Source organism: Aquarana catesbeiana, linkage group LG06 (genome assembly GCF_042186555.1).
Source record: "Aquarana catesbeiana isolate 2022-GZ linkage group LG06, ASM4218655v1, whole genome shotgun sequence".
Lineage (NCBI taxonomy): Eukaryota > Metazoa > Chordata > Amphibia > Anura > Ranidae > Aquarana > Aquarana catesbeiana.
The window spans coordinates 304,913,684-304,929,833 of NC_133329.1; the positions used below are offsets into that span (position 1 = coordinate 304,913,684).

Here is a 16,150-nt window from a genome sequence, read left to right on the forward strand (position 1 = left end):
CACATTTAAACCTTTGATTGCTCCTGATGTTAACCCCTTCCCTTCCAGTGTCATTTATACTGTGACAGTGCATTTTTTTAGCACTGATCACTGTATTGGTGTCACTGGTCACCAAAAAGTGTCACTTAGTGTTCAATTTGTCCGCTGCAATGTTGCAGTACCGCTAAAAATTATCCCATTGGCTGGTGTTTGATAGCTGTTTGGTCCCGCCCACCCCTGACATCACTGCTGAGTTTTGACAGCTAGTCTCTGCAAGCAGTGACATTACATGACAGTTTAACGCACTTAGTGGCTCTTACAAGCCTGGTGATCTGCTCATTTTGAAACTCCCCCTCTCCTCTATCAGTGCCAATCAATGCCAACCAATGCCACTATCAGTGCAACCTGCCAGTGCCAATCAGCGCCAACCAATGCCACCAATCAGTGCCAATCAGTGCCACCTGTCAGTGCCAATCAATGCCACCTATCAGTGCCAATCAGTGCCAACCAATGCCACATATCAGCGCCACCTGTCAGTGCCAATTAGTGCCAACCAATGCACCCAATCAGTGCGACCTGTCAGTGCCAACCAATGACACCTATTAGTGCCAATCAGTGCCAACCAATGCCACATATCAGTGCCACATGTCAGTGCCAATCAGTGCCAACCAATGCCACCTGTCAGTGCCAATCAGTTCTTCCAATCAGTGCCACCTATCAGTGCCCATCAGCGCTACCTATCAGTGCCCATCAGTGCGGCAAATCAGTGTTGCCTATCAGTGCCTATAACTGCCGCAAATCAGTGCCACCTATCAGTGCCCATCAGCGCTGCCTTTCAGTGCCGCCTATCAGTGCCCATGAGTACTGCCTATCAGTGCTGCCAATCAGTGCACTGAGTGCAGGGATGGGGAAATGAACTCAGCAAATAGGACATTGTCCTTGGGGGGCCGGCCTGGTGGGGCACAACTGAAATCTGTTAATGTTTATTAATGCCACATGCCGATCTTTAGTATAATAGGTAATGACCACACTACTATTTACAATAAACTACTGGAGGTAAAATAAAAAAGTGTCAGTAAAAGGCTTGCTGCTAAGCACTGTTACGTGTTCCCACACCACAAAAAAAAAAAAAAAAAGTGCAGTGCTAACATATAATACACATCAAACTGAAAACAATACATAAAAAATGAAACTTAGCAGGGATGGCGGAAGCCTCTTCTATAGATATTTGCCATACATATTAACTTCAAGTGCAATAATTCCAGTGATATGTGATGTCACATGTAATACACATCCAAATGAAATATAAGACATAAACTTTTTTTTAACTTAGCAGGGATGGTGGAAATCCCTCTATGGATAATTGCAAAACAAACTAACTTCAAGTGCAACAACTTTTTAGCTGGGAATTTCACACAATTATAGCACTTTGGAATTTTTATTTTTTAGATTGTTACACTTAATTCTATGTGTTTTAGTTACTATTATAATGTGAATTTTTGCACTTAATTTTCCGCCACCCTTGTCCATGTCTTTATGGACCTTGCTTTGTGCACTGGTGGGCAGTCATGTTGGAACAGGAAGGGGCCATCTCCAAACTGTTCCCACAAAGTTGGGAGCATTGTCTAAAATGTATTGGTATGCTGACGCCTTAAGGCTACTTTCAGACTGGGGCATTGTGGGCGTCGGCGGTAAAGCGGCGGTATATTTAGCGCCGCTTTACCGTCGTTTTAGCGGCATTATTCAGCCACTAGCGGGGTGGTTTTAGCCACCGCTAGCAGCCGAAAAAGGGTTAAAACGCCCGCAAAGTGCCGCTGCATTAGGGTTTGCGGCGGTGCTCCATTGTTTTCAATGGGAAGGGGCGCTTTAGGAGCAGTGAATACACCGCTCCTATAGAGCTGCAAAGATGCGGCTTGCGGGACTTTTTTGACCGTCCTGCAAGTGCACCGCTCCAGTGTGAAAGCCCTCGGGCTTTCACACTGGAGACACAGGAGAGGCGCTTTACAGGCGCTATTTTTAGCGCTGTAGCGTCTGTAAAGCCCCTCAGTGTGAAAGTAGACTAAGAGTTCCCTTCACTGGAACTAAGGGACCAAGCCCAACCCCTGAAAAACAACCCCACACCATAATCCCCCCTTGACTGGCCTTGACTGGAACTTGACTGGCCTTCACATTAGAGTGGAGACCGCAAGCCAGGCCTTCTCATCCAACATCAATGCCTGACCTCACAAATGCGCTTCTGGAAGAATGGCCAAACATTCCCAGAGACACTCCTAAACCTTGTGGACAACCTTCCCAGAAGAGTTGAAGCTGTTATAGCTGCAAAGGGTGGGCCAACTCAATATTGAACCCTACAGACTAAGACTGGGATGTCATTAAAGTTCATGTGCCTGTAAAGGCAGGCGTCCCAATACTTTTAGTAATATAGTGTAAATATATATATATATATATATATATATATATATATATATATATATATATATATGCAAAAGGCTGCGTTCATGCCTATGATACAGTGTGTGTATGTATATATTATACAATATATATATATATATATATATATATATATACACACACACACATGCATATATTAACCCCCCACAAGCACACCATTGTATATTTGGACCTCATTTTGTCAGTCCAAGCTTTTTCCTCTGCTGCAATGTTGCCTCTTTTATTTGAAGGATGATTCTTATGCTTCCTGCCAGAACAAAGTAGGATATAAATTTGTACAAGGACATTGCAACACTTCACTTCCAATATGTTAGAGTGAACTGTATGCTTCATTTTACCTATTTCTTTTATCATATTACTGACTCAGCACAGTGCTGGACCAAACCCTATGGGAACCAGCTCACTTACTGTATGTCCCAAAACTATTGACTAGTTTTATTCTCTGCGACAACCATAGAGAGCTGCCACTTCTGTGACTAAAGCTGTAGAGTGTCAGCAGTGACCTTGAAGAGAACAAGTCCACTGCAATCTCATTGTAGCATTGACCTGATAAATGTGCAGCTCCCCTCCTATACAGCACAAATACTTTGGCATGTGAATATATGTGAAATGCTGCATCAGCAATATTCAACCACCACTGTGTAGTGCGGTGTGCAAAAAAGATCAATATACACTAGAGGACAGGTGTACTGATTATTTATTTGAATTGTACCTGCATTGCATGAAAAACAAAATACAAGATGAGTGATGGATAGCAAAGCACAGGAATATAAGAATAATCTATATAATGTGTTAACCTAAAAGTTTCTCATGATAGGAACTCTGTCAAAGATCATAATGCTTGTGCTCTGTCTCTAAATGAAGCAGCCAGTTCCTGGTGTATGTGTCACATGCATACTAGCTCCAGGGTAATTATTCATTGTATAGGGTCAGATTTACTGCCCCACGTTGCATTGGAATACAGCAAAAGTCTGCATGCAAGTATTTTTCTTTGTGTCTTTAAAGTGGTATTAATCCCCAAACCAAAGATATAGTATGTTGCACTTTTACCATTTATTAGATGCGGTGGCCGCATTTGTTTTTTTTTTTTTTCTAGGCTTTTTTGCCTCTGTTTTCACCTGGTGATCTGGCCAGTAACACACCTCCTGTATTAGAGTGCCCCCACTCTGGATGAAGGAGAAACAGAGACACCTTTGGACAGCAGTATTTTCAGTCGGGGGGGGGGGGGAGGGAGTGTTAGATGCACTAGCAGATGTAGATACACTAACAAATTGAAGCCAAACTCCAGCTAACAGTCTTTAACCACTTCAGCCCCAGAAGGATTTGCCCTTAATGACCAGGCCATTTTTTGCGATACAGCACAAAATTGATGTCTTTTTTTCCCCACAAATATAGCTTTCTTTTGGTGGTATTTGATCACATCTGTGTTTTTTATGTTGTGCGCGATAAACAAACAAAGAGCAATTTTGAAAAAACATTTTTTTTTTACTTTTTGCTATAATAAATATCCCAACAAATATATAAAAAAAATACATTTATTCATCAGTTTAGGCCGATATATATTCTTCTACATATTTTTGTTAAAAAAAATTTGCAATAGGCGTATATTGATTGGTTTGCGCAAAAGTTATCGCGTCTACAACCTATGGGATAGATTTAGGGTCTTTTATTTATTTTTATTGTTTTTACTAGTAATGGCGGTGATCTGCGATTTTTAGCGAGACTGTGACATTATGGCGGACAAATCTGACTCCAAATGACACTTTTTGGGGACAAGTGACATTATTACATTGCTATAAAAATGCACTGATCAATGTAAAAATTACACTGTCAGGAAAGGGCTTAACAGTAGTGGGCGATCAAGGGGTTAAGTGTGTTCCCTCAGCGTGTTCTAACTGTACGGGGGATGGGCTGGCAGGGACATGACAGAGATCACTGTTCCCGATGACTGGGAACAGTAGATCTCTGTCATGTCATCTGTCAGAATGGGGATCCGTCATGTCATCTGTCAGAATGGGGATTCGCCTTGTTTGCAAAGGCAGATCCCCATTCTGCCTCTGTACTAGGTGATCACGGGTCGCCGGCGGACATCGAGTCCGCCCCACCTGCGGGCACACCATTCAGCTACGGTGATTTGCGTAGGAGAGCCAACCTGCCGCCATATAACGACGGCAGCTGGTCAGCTAGTGGTTAACCACTTCCGGACCACCGCACGCCGATATATGTCCTTACTTTGATGGGTGATATCATTGTTATGGCAGCAGCTAGCCATAACCCCAGTATCCTCGTGTTCGAACGGCGGTCCGGTTTCTGATAAGAGTGGTCTCTGTGGGGGATTCGCTGCAAGATCACTTTAATGGTGGCGGGAGAGGGCGCCCCTCTTCTGCCACTCTCCAGTGCCCTCCGCCACTTACTGGATCTGTCGGCAGCGGCAGAGGCCATCGGATCTTCACCCTGGCTGGGCATGGAGGGGAAGATGGCCCCCACCCATCTCCATAACAATGCAGGGCGGAAGCGACGTCAAAACGTCACTTTGTCACCATTCCACGAGCGGGCGCAATTTTGAAGCGTGACATGTTGGGTATCAATTTACTTGGCGTAACATTATCTTTCACAATATTAAAAAAATTGGGCTAACTTTACTGTTGTCTTATTTTTTATTTCAAAAAAGTGTATTTTTTCCAAAAAAAGTGCACTTGTAAGACCTCTGCGCAAATATGGTGTGACAGAAAGTATTTCAATGACCGCCATTTTATTCTCTAGGGTGTTAGAAAAAAAATGTATAATGTTTGGGGGTTCTAAGTAATTTTCTAGCAAAAAAACTGTTTTTAACTTGTAAACACCACATCTCAAAAAGAGGCTCTGTCCTTAAGTGGTTAAAGAGGAGCTGCAGTCTGCGCACATAATTTGTAATAAAAACATCTTTGCCATTCTGAAGCTTCCCTCCAACCACTTTGCATATTATTTTATATATACTGTGATTCTGTACTTGCCAAATATGCTGCAGAAATCACGAAGTCTGGCTGCAATCATTTTACAGGTGGGCAGCTGAAGCTGCTGCCTATTCACTTCCTAGATTTACACAGACACACAAGGGCACACCTCCAGCTCTACAGCTTTGATTGGCCCTCTTATGACTCATCCCCCTCCCTTCCTGGCAAACTCTCACGAGAGTGAGAAAGAAAGCTGTGCATGATGTTGTAAGCCTAGGTATTTACTGGCAGAAAAAAAAATGTTTACTATCCAAAGTTGAAACAGCAAAAGTAGAAGATTTAATAGATGTAAAGATGAAAAAATTAGTTTTTTTGTTCCTTTTGGGATAAAGGTTTTACACACAGTAAATAAATAAACTGTGATCAGTGTAAGCACCTCTGTCAGTGTTAAATGGTTTGCCTAAACCCCCCAACTGCTACATCTACAGGACATCTTATTGAAAAACAACAGACCTACTGGCTGGATCACCAGGTGGAAATAGAAGAAAGAAAGCCTATTAAAGAAAACTAATGAAGCCACCACATAAGTATTGGTAAGCTGAAATATAATACACATTTACTTTTGGGGTTAATACTGCTTTAAGGTTATTCCACTATGAATTGCAATGTTATTTCATAAATTTTTTTTTCTTTATTAATAGTGATGCATTATGATCACATAAAGTACTATCTATGAATAATATTACATTCAACCTAACTGTTAGGTCCAAATATTTCTTGCATTTCTTTGTGTAATAATGAATTCTGGAGTAGCCATATTTGTCTCAGAATGCATATTGAGAGAATGCTACCTGGTTTCAGCATTTCCCTTACAGTCTTTGAAGCCACATATGATTTGTTGCACACAAACCCACATCCAATTTGCAATAGTGTGAACTCAGTCTAAAACAGTAATACATATAAAAAATAAAAATATGCAATTAGTGCTAATTACAGTTGGCAGCCAGCACAAAATAAATAATTCCACAACACTTAGTGACCCAATATGAAAAGCAAAAAAAAATAGTGCAGGGTAACTAAACAAATGCATATCTCAAGTATTTTTTTTTTGTTAAGCTGTCACTTGTATAGCTGCTGCCTCATCCATAGCAAATATTATTTGCTGGGCTTTTGTTTCAGGTGGAAGATGGTTCATGCTATTTTTTTGAAGCTAGGCTTCTCATAACAAAAAGTAGGTTTCTTGGTGGTATTTGGGGGGTTTTTATTTCTTCTAGGTTTGAAGTTTTCAAAGAGTAGTATTCATATGTTATTATTGAATGATCCGTTGTTGGAGTTCTTACATTGCTGTATCTTTTGCTGTATTTGATTTTTTGCAGTAAATCTCCAGCCCGTGCTGTTTGTCTCTAGTAAATTTGGGATTTGCCTTACCTCTACAGTACAAGACCCACTTCTTTGGTCTTTTCAAATTAGTAGTAAAGCAGCTGCCTGTATTCCTTTTCTCTAGTACACTATACACAATTCTAACTCATTACAAATGTTCTGCTGTTGCCTAATTTTATACTGCTGAATCATCTGTGGTCTCTTAATTCTTAATGAGAATTTGACAGAAATTGGCTAACAAGAGGCAGTTTTGCATTAGTGAGATCAGGGACACCTACAGTGAACTACAGGCCAATCTCTATCTGTTGAACAAAACAGGCCTAGATAAAAATGTGTGCCTCACTGTTAAACTACTTGAAAAAATAACAATTCCACAGATAAATATGCACTGCCAGTGTGTTAAATACCTTTATCTATGGTATTATTATCGATATTCTGTAAATTATATTGGTGAGAAAAGTTCAGAAGTAGAGAGTCTGTTCAGTTCTTGTGTGAAAACTCAAAAATTGATTTAATAATAAAATAGCAAAATATTACAAGAACAATATCAAAATGTAGAATGTAAAAATAACATCTATAATGTAGTTATATTGAAATGATGATTGTGTAAATAATCAGATGTGTGTAAGTATAAGTCTCTGTAAGTGTAATTCTGAATCTAAAGCAGCTTCCTTGAGTGTCTGTAGGAGTCTGCTTTTGTTCCTACATTTTACTCCTAAAACCTGATCCATGAAAACAGCCCCCACCTTCCCAAAAAGGGTTGGTTTGTCTTATAGCTCCACAGACTTAGTGGCAAATGAATTTCTAACTTTCAGTCCAACGCCAGATGTTGAAATACAACACCATCTCTAGTCACAACATTCCATGGGAATGGGCAAGAAGAGCTATGTGTAAAACCATTTAACTTATACGATATAACTCTCTTTAACATCTAAATCAAACACTACATATACCAATATATATATATATACATATATATATATATATATACATTATATTCATTGGAGACCCAATGTTCTTATTAATATCCTAATTAAGAGATATTGTAAAAAAAAACTTATATTCTCATATATATATACAAAACTCTATCTTCAAGAAATGTGTAATCTTATCTCATCTCATTTGCCATGGAGGAGGGTGAAGGAAACCAGCTCAACCTTAACTACTCCCAAATATTGGCTCTCCATAGAAATGCTTATGGAATTATAACAAAATGTATATTTTCACACAAGTATAAAAGTCTAAATATTTCACTTTTCCATACCTAGAAGACATAAATATATACAACTCAATCATACTGTAAAGATCTCACCATTTCATGTGTTAGTAATGTTAATTGATAAATAATAGATATTAGATTAAAGAAAACTTCTAACATTTCCCTCTCAAAATGATTGATTAAACAATCTTAAAAATTTTCTTATCTCACCGGGTGGCCCCGCACTCAGTTATATAAGAACTGTCACAAGCAAAGAAGCGTCACACGGCGGGAGCCTCCCATGGAGGCGATTCGGTCGCAGATTTTTCTTTCTTTTTCGGTCCATCGGCGGCGTGATAGAAGAAGATGAATGGACATCGTGGGACATTTTTATTTTTTTATTTTTTAATAAAGGACTTGTCCCAAGCTGTGTCTTGTCTTTTTTAACATTTTGACACTTTTTTGTGAAATGGTAGGGGTACTTGCACAGGGGAGAGGCCGGGATCTGGGGGTCCCCTTGTTAAAGGGGGCTTCTAGATTCCGATAAGTCTCACGCCCGCAGACCCCCACAACCACTGGGCAAGGTTTGTGAGGATGAGGCCCTTGTCCCCATCAACTTGGGAACAAGGTGCTTTGGGGGCTACCCCAAAGCACCTCCCCATGTTGAGGGCATGTGGCCTGGTACTGTTCAGGAGGGGGGCGCTCTCTCGTCTCCCCCCTCTTTTCCTGTGGCCTGCCAGGTTGCGTGCTCGGATAAGGGTCTGGTATGGGTTTTGGGGGGAGTCTACGCCATTTTAAAAAGGGGCGCAGGGTTCCCTTTAATTTCCATATTAGATTTGAAGGGCCTGGTATGGATTTTAGGGGGACCCCCACGTAATTTTTTTTTAAATTTTGGTTTGGAGTTCCCCTTAATATTCATACCAGACCCAAAGGGCGTGATAATGGACTAGGGGGTATCCCATGCTCTTTTTTCAATGAATTTTATCTATATTGCCGAGACCCAACAATTCATTACAGCCGCGATCAGTTTTAAATGACAATTTTTCCTTTAGAAATGTCATTTTGCTGTGGTACTGTTCTAAACATTGGAAAATGTGCCACTTTACAGGCATACTCTAGGCACCCCCCAGGCAGAATATTTAAAGGAATATTTTATTTTTATTGTTTCACTTTAAGCATTAAAAAAAATCACTACTCCTGAAAAAATGGCCGTTTTTAAAAAAAATTTTTGCATTGATACATGTCCCCTGGGACAGGACCCAGGTCCCCAACACTTTTTATGACAATAACTTGTATATAAGCCTTTAAAATGAGCACTTTTGATTATTTATGTTAGTGTCCCATAAACTTTAACGGAGTTTGTGTGTTCTGCCAAATTTTTTGCCTGTTTGCATGTTCTGCTGCAAACCGAACAGGAGGGTGTTTGGCTCATCCTTAGAGAGCATCTCTAGAGATGTGACCAAGGCGAAGGCAGAGATTATCTGGACTGGATGGCTTAAGTAGGCAGGACTGACGAGCAGGATATCATCAACAGGTGAGTCACCGTAGAGAGATAAGAGCTGGCAATTAGCTGACAGCTGAGCAGCCAGCTTTGAGAAGGAAGGACTGAGCCCAGCCCTGACAGTTCCATACTTTCCCTCCCCTCTCCCTCCCCCTCCCCCCTCCCCAAATTGTGTTCATTATAAATCTATAATCCCATAAAAATGTTCAAATAACCTTGTCAAAATCTAAACATATAATATGTTTCTTAACTCCAATTCATTCATATATGTGAAAAGATTTTAAAAAATAAATACATATTACAATGTAAAGTTAGTCCTAACTTGTCTATATGTACTTTAGGAAAAATGTACTTGTATCTTAATTAACACCAGATGCTCATCCTAACTAAAGTAACTCTATTACTATTGTAAAGAGGTTTAACCATTTCAACTCTGAAAGTACATTACATGTGATTATAAAAGTTGATATTAAAAAAATATCTTATCTTGATATGATAAACATATCACATTACATTAAAATGTATATATATATATATATATATATATATATATATATATATATATATATATATATATATATATAAACTGCAATATATCTGATGGATCAATTATTTCATCAGTAATCTAAAATCAAAATTCAATAGTTTGTTATAAGTTGCTGTCTTGTTGGAGATCTTGAGGTTGTTTTCTTCTTTTACTTTTTCCTGCACCCTGTAAAGTTGGAAAAACTTTACTGAACATTAAAAAACAAAAATAATTATGACAAATGAATCTCTTGTGTCAAATCTTCTCCCAGAACTGATATTCTTAAGCTTCAAGGGTTTGTTTTCATCTGGAAGGTCTAGAAATATTAAATTTCTCTTCTTTTGGTGACTTATAAGCAGGGGCGGGCTGGGCCGGGGGGCAGGGTGGAAACTTCTCCCCAGGCAGCCTGTCAGGGCTGGGCTCACCCCTTCCTTCCTCTGAGCTGGCCGCTCAGGTGTCGGCTAATTACCAGCTCCTATCTCTCCACACTGACTCACCTGTTGATGATATCCTGCTCTCCAGTCCTGCCTAATTAAGGCCAGATGATCTCTGCCTTCACCTTGGACAACATCACAGAGACGATCTCCTGCATTCCTGGTAAAGACTTGCTTGGCTGACATTAATTCTGGCACCAGATCCTGCTTGCTGTTCCACTATGCTGATCTGTGGCTTCCTGACTTTCTGGCTTGTCTGACTATCCGTTCCGGTTAAGGAACTTTGGCTATGTTTTGACTACATTTGTTCTAATTAATTTTATTTTTAAACAAGTGTGATTTAACTGCACTTCTGTCTCGGTCTGATTCATGGTTTCTGACAGTAAACGCAGGCCATGAATTCAGAAGATGCAGTCAATCCACTGCTGCTGCTCCACTCCGCCTCTGTTCAGGCACCCGCCTCAAGTATTACCTCTATAAGAGGCATGTCCGGTTCCGCTCCACTTCCCCAGTGATTTGGGGGCGATCCAGTCAAATGCAGAGGGTTTCTCAACCAGGTTGAGATATACTTTGAGATGCTGCCCCAGGCATTTCCCATGGACAGAAGCAAAGTAGGTTTCGTGATATCTTTGCTTTCTTGAGTTACCCTGAGTTTGTGGCTTCTTTTAAAAGGGTATTTGACGTTCCCACACGCTCAGCTTCTGCTGCCAAGTGCCTCATGTCCATCAAACAGACTACGAGAACTGTTTCCGATTACGCCATTGAATTCCATACTTTGGCAGCAGAGGCTGCTTAGAACAATGAGGCCCTCGTGGCTGCTTTTTCTCATGGTCTCTCAGATACCATCAAGGAAGAGATACCACCCCAAGATATACCCACTAAGATGGAGAAGTTGATCACGTTTGCCATCCTCATTGACTCCAGACTTAGAGAAAGACTCTCTTTAAAGGAGTACTTGCAGAAGCCTCCTGTATGTTTGTCTTCAAACTTAGCAGTCCCACCCTTGCCTCCCTCACCTCCCATGCCTCCTGGTACCGAGTCGGTCAGTGAAGGTGAACCCATGCACTTGGGCTTCACGCGTCTCTCTGCGGATGAGAGAAATATTAGGAGGAGGGAAAGATTGTGCCTTTATTGTGGCCAGGCAGGTCTCTTTTTGAAGTCTTGTCCTACCTGCCCAGGGAACACCCGAACCTTGAGGTCCTTTCATGGACAGACCTTAGGTGGCGTTGTTTTGTCCCCAGTTATCCAGAAGGAAAAGCCCCTGGTTTTGGTTACCCTTTCTTGGGCTGAGTCGTCCATCGAGATACAGGCTCTAATCAATTCTGGGGCTGCAGGCCTGTTCATTGATGCTGCCTTTGTATTGAAGCACTCAATTCCGCTGCAGCTGCATGACACTCTACTTGCCATTGAGGCTCTTGATGGGAGACCTCTACAGCCTGCCCATGTGACTCATGACACTGTTCCGTTGTCCATGGCCGTAGGGGCTCTTCACCATGAGATAATCCAATTCCAAGTAATTTCCTCACCTAAGTTTCCGCTGGTTATTGGTTAACCTTGGCTACAGAGGCACAACCCCTCTTTTGATTGGCTCCATGTTGAGGTCCTCTCCTGGTCACCACAATGCAGTAAGACATGCTTCCAGAAGGTAGCCAAGGTCCTGTGCACCTCTTTACTCTCTTCCCTGCCAGAGAAGTACCGCGATTTTAGCGATGTCTTTGACAATAATCAAGCCGGTAGTTTGCCTCCACACTGGTTATATGATTGCGCCATCGACCTTCAACTTGGTACCATACCCCCTCGTGGCCGGGTTTACCCTTTGTCGGTCTTGGAGGATTTTTCACAAAGCTTGATTTGAGAGGGGCATACAATCTCGTGAGGATTAAAATTGTGTTTAATACCAGAACAGGCCATTATGAGTACCTCGTAATGCCTTTTGGCCTTTGTAGCGCCCGGCAGTTTTCCAGGCATTTATTAACAATTTCCTCCGAGATTTGTTGCAGTTATGTGTGGTGGTTTATCTCAACGATATCCTCATATTTTCCAAGTCCCTGGAGAGCCACCACACAGATGTCTGTCATGTGCTTCAGAAACTAAGAGAAAACAATCTCTATTGTAAATTGGAGAAGTGCGAATTCCATCGTGAACAGGTTAAATTCCTGGGTTATGTTATTCCCACTGCTGGTTTTTAGATGGACCCAGAAAAACTTTCAGGAGTCCTACAGTGTCCCCGACCCATGGGTTTACATCTTCTGCAGCGTTTTCTAGGCTTTGCCAACTATTGTCGAAAGTTTATTCGTAACTTCTCGTCTCTGGTCAAGCCCCTGACTGATATGGTAATCCACAGAGTTGGTCTCCGGAGTCCATTAAGGCCTTTGAGAGTCTCAAGGCTGCCTTTGTTTCTGCTCCTGTGTTGGCACATCCTGATCCTATGTTACCTTTTATCCTTGAGGTTGATGCTTCTGAGACTGGAGTTGGCACCTTTCTGTCTCAACTTCCTACCTCTGAGAGCGCTATGCATCCTTGTGGTTACTTTTCCAAGAAATTGTCACCTGCAGTGTGCAATTACGAGATTGGTGACAGAGAGCTGTTAGTGATAATTTTAGCCATGAAAGAATGGAGACATCTCCTCGAAGGTACCACTGTGCCGATTCTCATTCTTACTGTCTATAAGAATCTCACATTCTTGTCTGAGGCTAAGCACCTCTCTCCCAGAAGAGCGCGATGGGCTCTTTTCTTGTCAAGTTTCAATTACATTGTCTCATTCTAACCCGGTACTAAGAATGTAAGGGCTGACGCTTTGTCATGACAATTTTCCTCCACTTCCAAGATGGAGTCAGTTGATTCCTCCTGATCGTATTCTGGCTATGGTTCGCACCAGTTTCCCTTCTCCTTTGGGTGACAAAATTCTTGCATCTCAGGTCCATGCTCCTCCTGAGAAACCTTGTGACCGTTGCTTTGTCCCAGAGAGTTTCTGTACTGTCGTGCTCCAGACATACCATTCTCCCAAGGCTGCTGGCCACCCTGGGAAGAATCAACTCTTTTGGGCCATTTCCCAACAATTCTAATGGCCTAGTCTACATGCTAATGTAACCACCTTCGTAGCTGCCTGTTCCGTGTGTGCTCAGAGTAGGACTCCACGACACATTCCAGTGGGCCTCCTACAACCCATACCCAGTGGAGAAAGGCCCTGGACCCACCTGTCTATGGCTTTCATTGTGGAGTTACCCAACTCCCAGAGCAACACAGTTATCCTTATGGTGGTTGACCGGTTTTCGAAAATGTCTCATTGTTTTCCACTTTAGAAGTTGCCCACTTCTAAGGAACTGGCTTCCATTTTTGCTCGGGAGATCTTTCGCTTACCCAAGGTGATTGTCTCGGACAGGGGTAATCAGTTTGTGCCCTGGTTCTGGTGAGCCTTTTGTGCACAGTTGGGAATTCAACTTGCTTTCTCCTCTGCGTATCACCCTCAGTCTAATGGGGCCACAGAAAGAAACCAATCAGTCCTTGGAGCAATTCCTATGTTGCTATATTTCTGACCATCATAACAACTGGTCAGACCTCTTACCGTGGGCCGAGTTTGCTCACCATAGTGCCTTGAATTCTGCTTCCCGATTGTCCTCATTTATGGCGAACTACGGTTTCCAACTTTCCATGTTGCCTGACTCATTTGTTCTGCAGAGTATTCCTGCGTTAGTGGAGCATCTCCGTGGTCTTCGTTCCACTTGGGCAGAAGTCCAGGAGGCTTTATGACATGCTAATGATAGGTACAGACTCCATGCTGACCGCAGACACCTGCCTGTACCTTCCTACAAGGTTGGGGACAGGGTCTGGCTGTCATCTCGCAACCTCTGACTTCGTGTTCCCTCTCTGAAGTTCGCATCTCAGTTTATTGGGCCTTTCTTTATTCTTCGCAGGATTAACCCAGTGGCTTACGCATTAGACCTTCCTTCTAATATGCATATCTCAAATGTATTTTATGTCTCCTTATTAAAACCTTTGGTCTGCAACCGCTTTACCACCTCGGTGTCATGTCCTCATCCTGTACAGGTTGAGAACCATGAGGAGTAGGAAGTACAATTCATTGTTGACTCCCGTAGGTTCCATGGGCACATACAGTACCTGGTGCATTGGAAAGGGTACGGTCCGGAGGAACACTCTTGGGTCTCATCCTCGTACATGCCCCTGTCCTCCTCCGTGATTTCCATAGACATTTTCCCCTCAAGCCTGGTGGTCCTCTGAGAGGGAGGGGTCGTTGAGGAGGGGGTACTGTCAGGGCTGGGCTCAGCCCTTCCTTCTCTGAGCTGGCTGCCCAGCTGTCAACTAATTGCCAGCTACCATCTCTCTCCACAGTTACTCAGCTGTTCTTATCCTGCTCATCAGTCCTGTCTACTTAAGCCGTCCAGTCCAGAGGGTCTCTGCCTTCGCCTTGGTCAACATCACAAGAAACATCACCCCTTTCCAGGATCCCTTCTTGAGTTCCTGAGTCTCCCCCCCTAGACCGGAGCTGGTACAGTCCCAGCGACAGTACATGTGGACGGGGCAGTAAGAACCTCACACTGCAGCATCGATCATTGGGTCTTGCCCAGCACACAGCAGAGATCTCCTCCAGGGAAGAGTGAAGATGTGTACAGCATGGATGGGAGGCTGTATCCTTTGCTACTGTAAGTCTCCACTGCCCTGCATACTGTGATGTGAACCTGCTCTGTACTTTTCAGTGCAGGTTTATTGAAAGTGAAAGTAACATTTTTGAATAGGTTAGGGATTATTATGACATTTCAGGTGCTGCATAGATGTAATCCACATACACATTATATCTTCTAAAGATAATGATTATTAATAAGATATAAGGTGTATGTGGATTACATCTATATAGCACCTGAAATGTCACACTAATTCTTAACCTATTCAAAAATATAAGAATACACAGCAAAGGATGTGATAATATCCCAGCCCAACTCCAAGAAAGTACAGAAGTCCACTCTTGCAGTGTGGGGGAGGAGGGGGGGTATAGCCTTTTTTTACTTATCTGATTCTATGCTCCAGCCAGCTCCAGTGTTCTCCTCCTCCCTAGACATCATCACATATAAAGGAAGATTAACCCCGTATGGTATGAAGTGGAGGCTGGAGTGTGACCAATGTCATTCCTCACATACACAGGAGCTGCAGGGGACAGAACTGCAGACAGCCCACTGAAGCAAGGGACAAGGTAAAGTGTGGTACACACAGACAAGAATTCATCGGGTTCAGCGGGGGGCTGAATTTTGATCTTTGTGTACCCCTCTATGTTAGGCAGAAACCCATTGTTATACCATCTTCTGCTGGAAATCCTTGCTCAATTAGCACCAGTGTTGACCAGTGTATTCTGACAGGGGACAGTCCCTACTGTCAGAATACAATGTCCCAGTGAGGGGGGATTCCCACCTCCACCCACTTGTGTGGAGGGAGGAATCTGTCAGCCACGCGCTTGAGCCTCGTCTTGATCCAGCAATGTGCACAAGAGCAGTTGCTCTCTGGTGGACTGGTTGTTTTAAGTGTATTGCTTTGCACTGTATATTTGATTTGCAGCGCTGTAAGTTTGGTAGTAACTCCAATGGGCTGATGAAGTTTGATAGCAACTCCAATGTGAAACGCTGATGTGCTTCACACACCTGAAGCATGTGAAACGCGTCCACCAGCTCTGTTTTTGTCAACACTTGGGCCATTCTAAATAAAAGAATTTTGATCGACTACAGAGTGCAGCCATTTCTT

General features: G+C 42.4%; 1 protein-coding gene across 3 annotated transcripts in view; it reads left to right on the forward strand.

Moving 5' to 3' along the window:
* Positions 1 to 16,150, forward strand: part of VWC2L (von Willebrand factor C domain containing 2 like) — a 395,699-nt gene that overhangs the window by 308,173 nt on the left and 71,376 nt on the right. Inside the window, exon 4 of one of the 3 annotated variants that reach the window (XM_073633576.1) lies at positions 5,852 to 5,956. The exons of the other annotated variants lie outside the window; for them this stretch is intronic. Coding sequence (XP_073489677.1) covers positions 5,852 to 5,934 — 83 coding nt within the window. The 3' untranslated portion in view covers positions 5,935 to 5,956. The remainder of the gene's footprint in view (positions 1 to 5,851; positions 5,957 to 16,150) is intronic. 3 annotated transcript variants of the gene reach the window in all.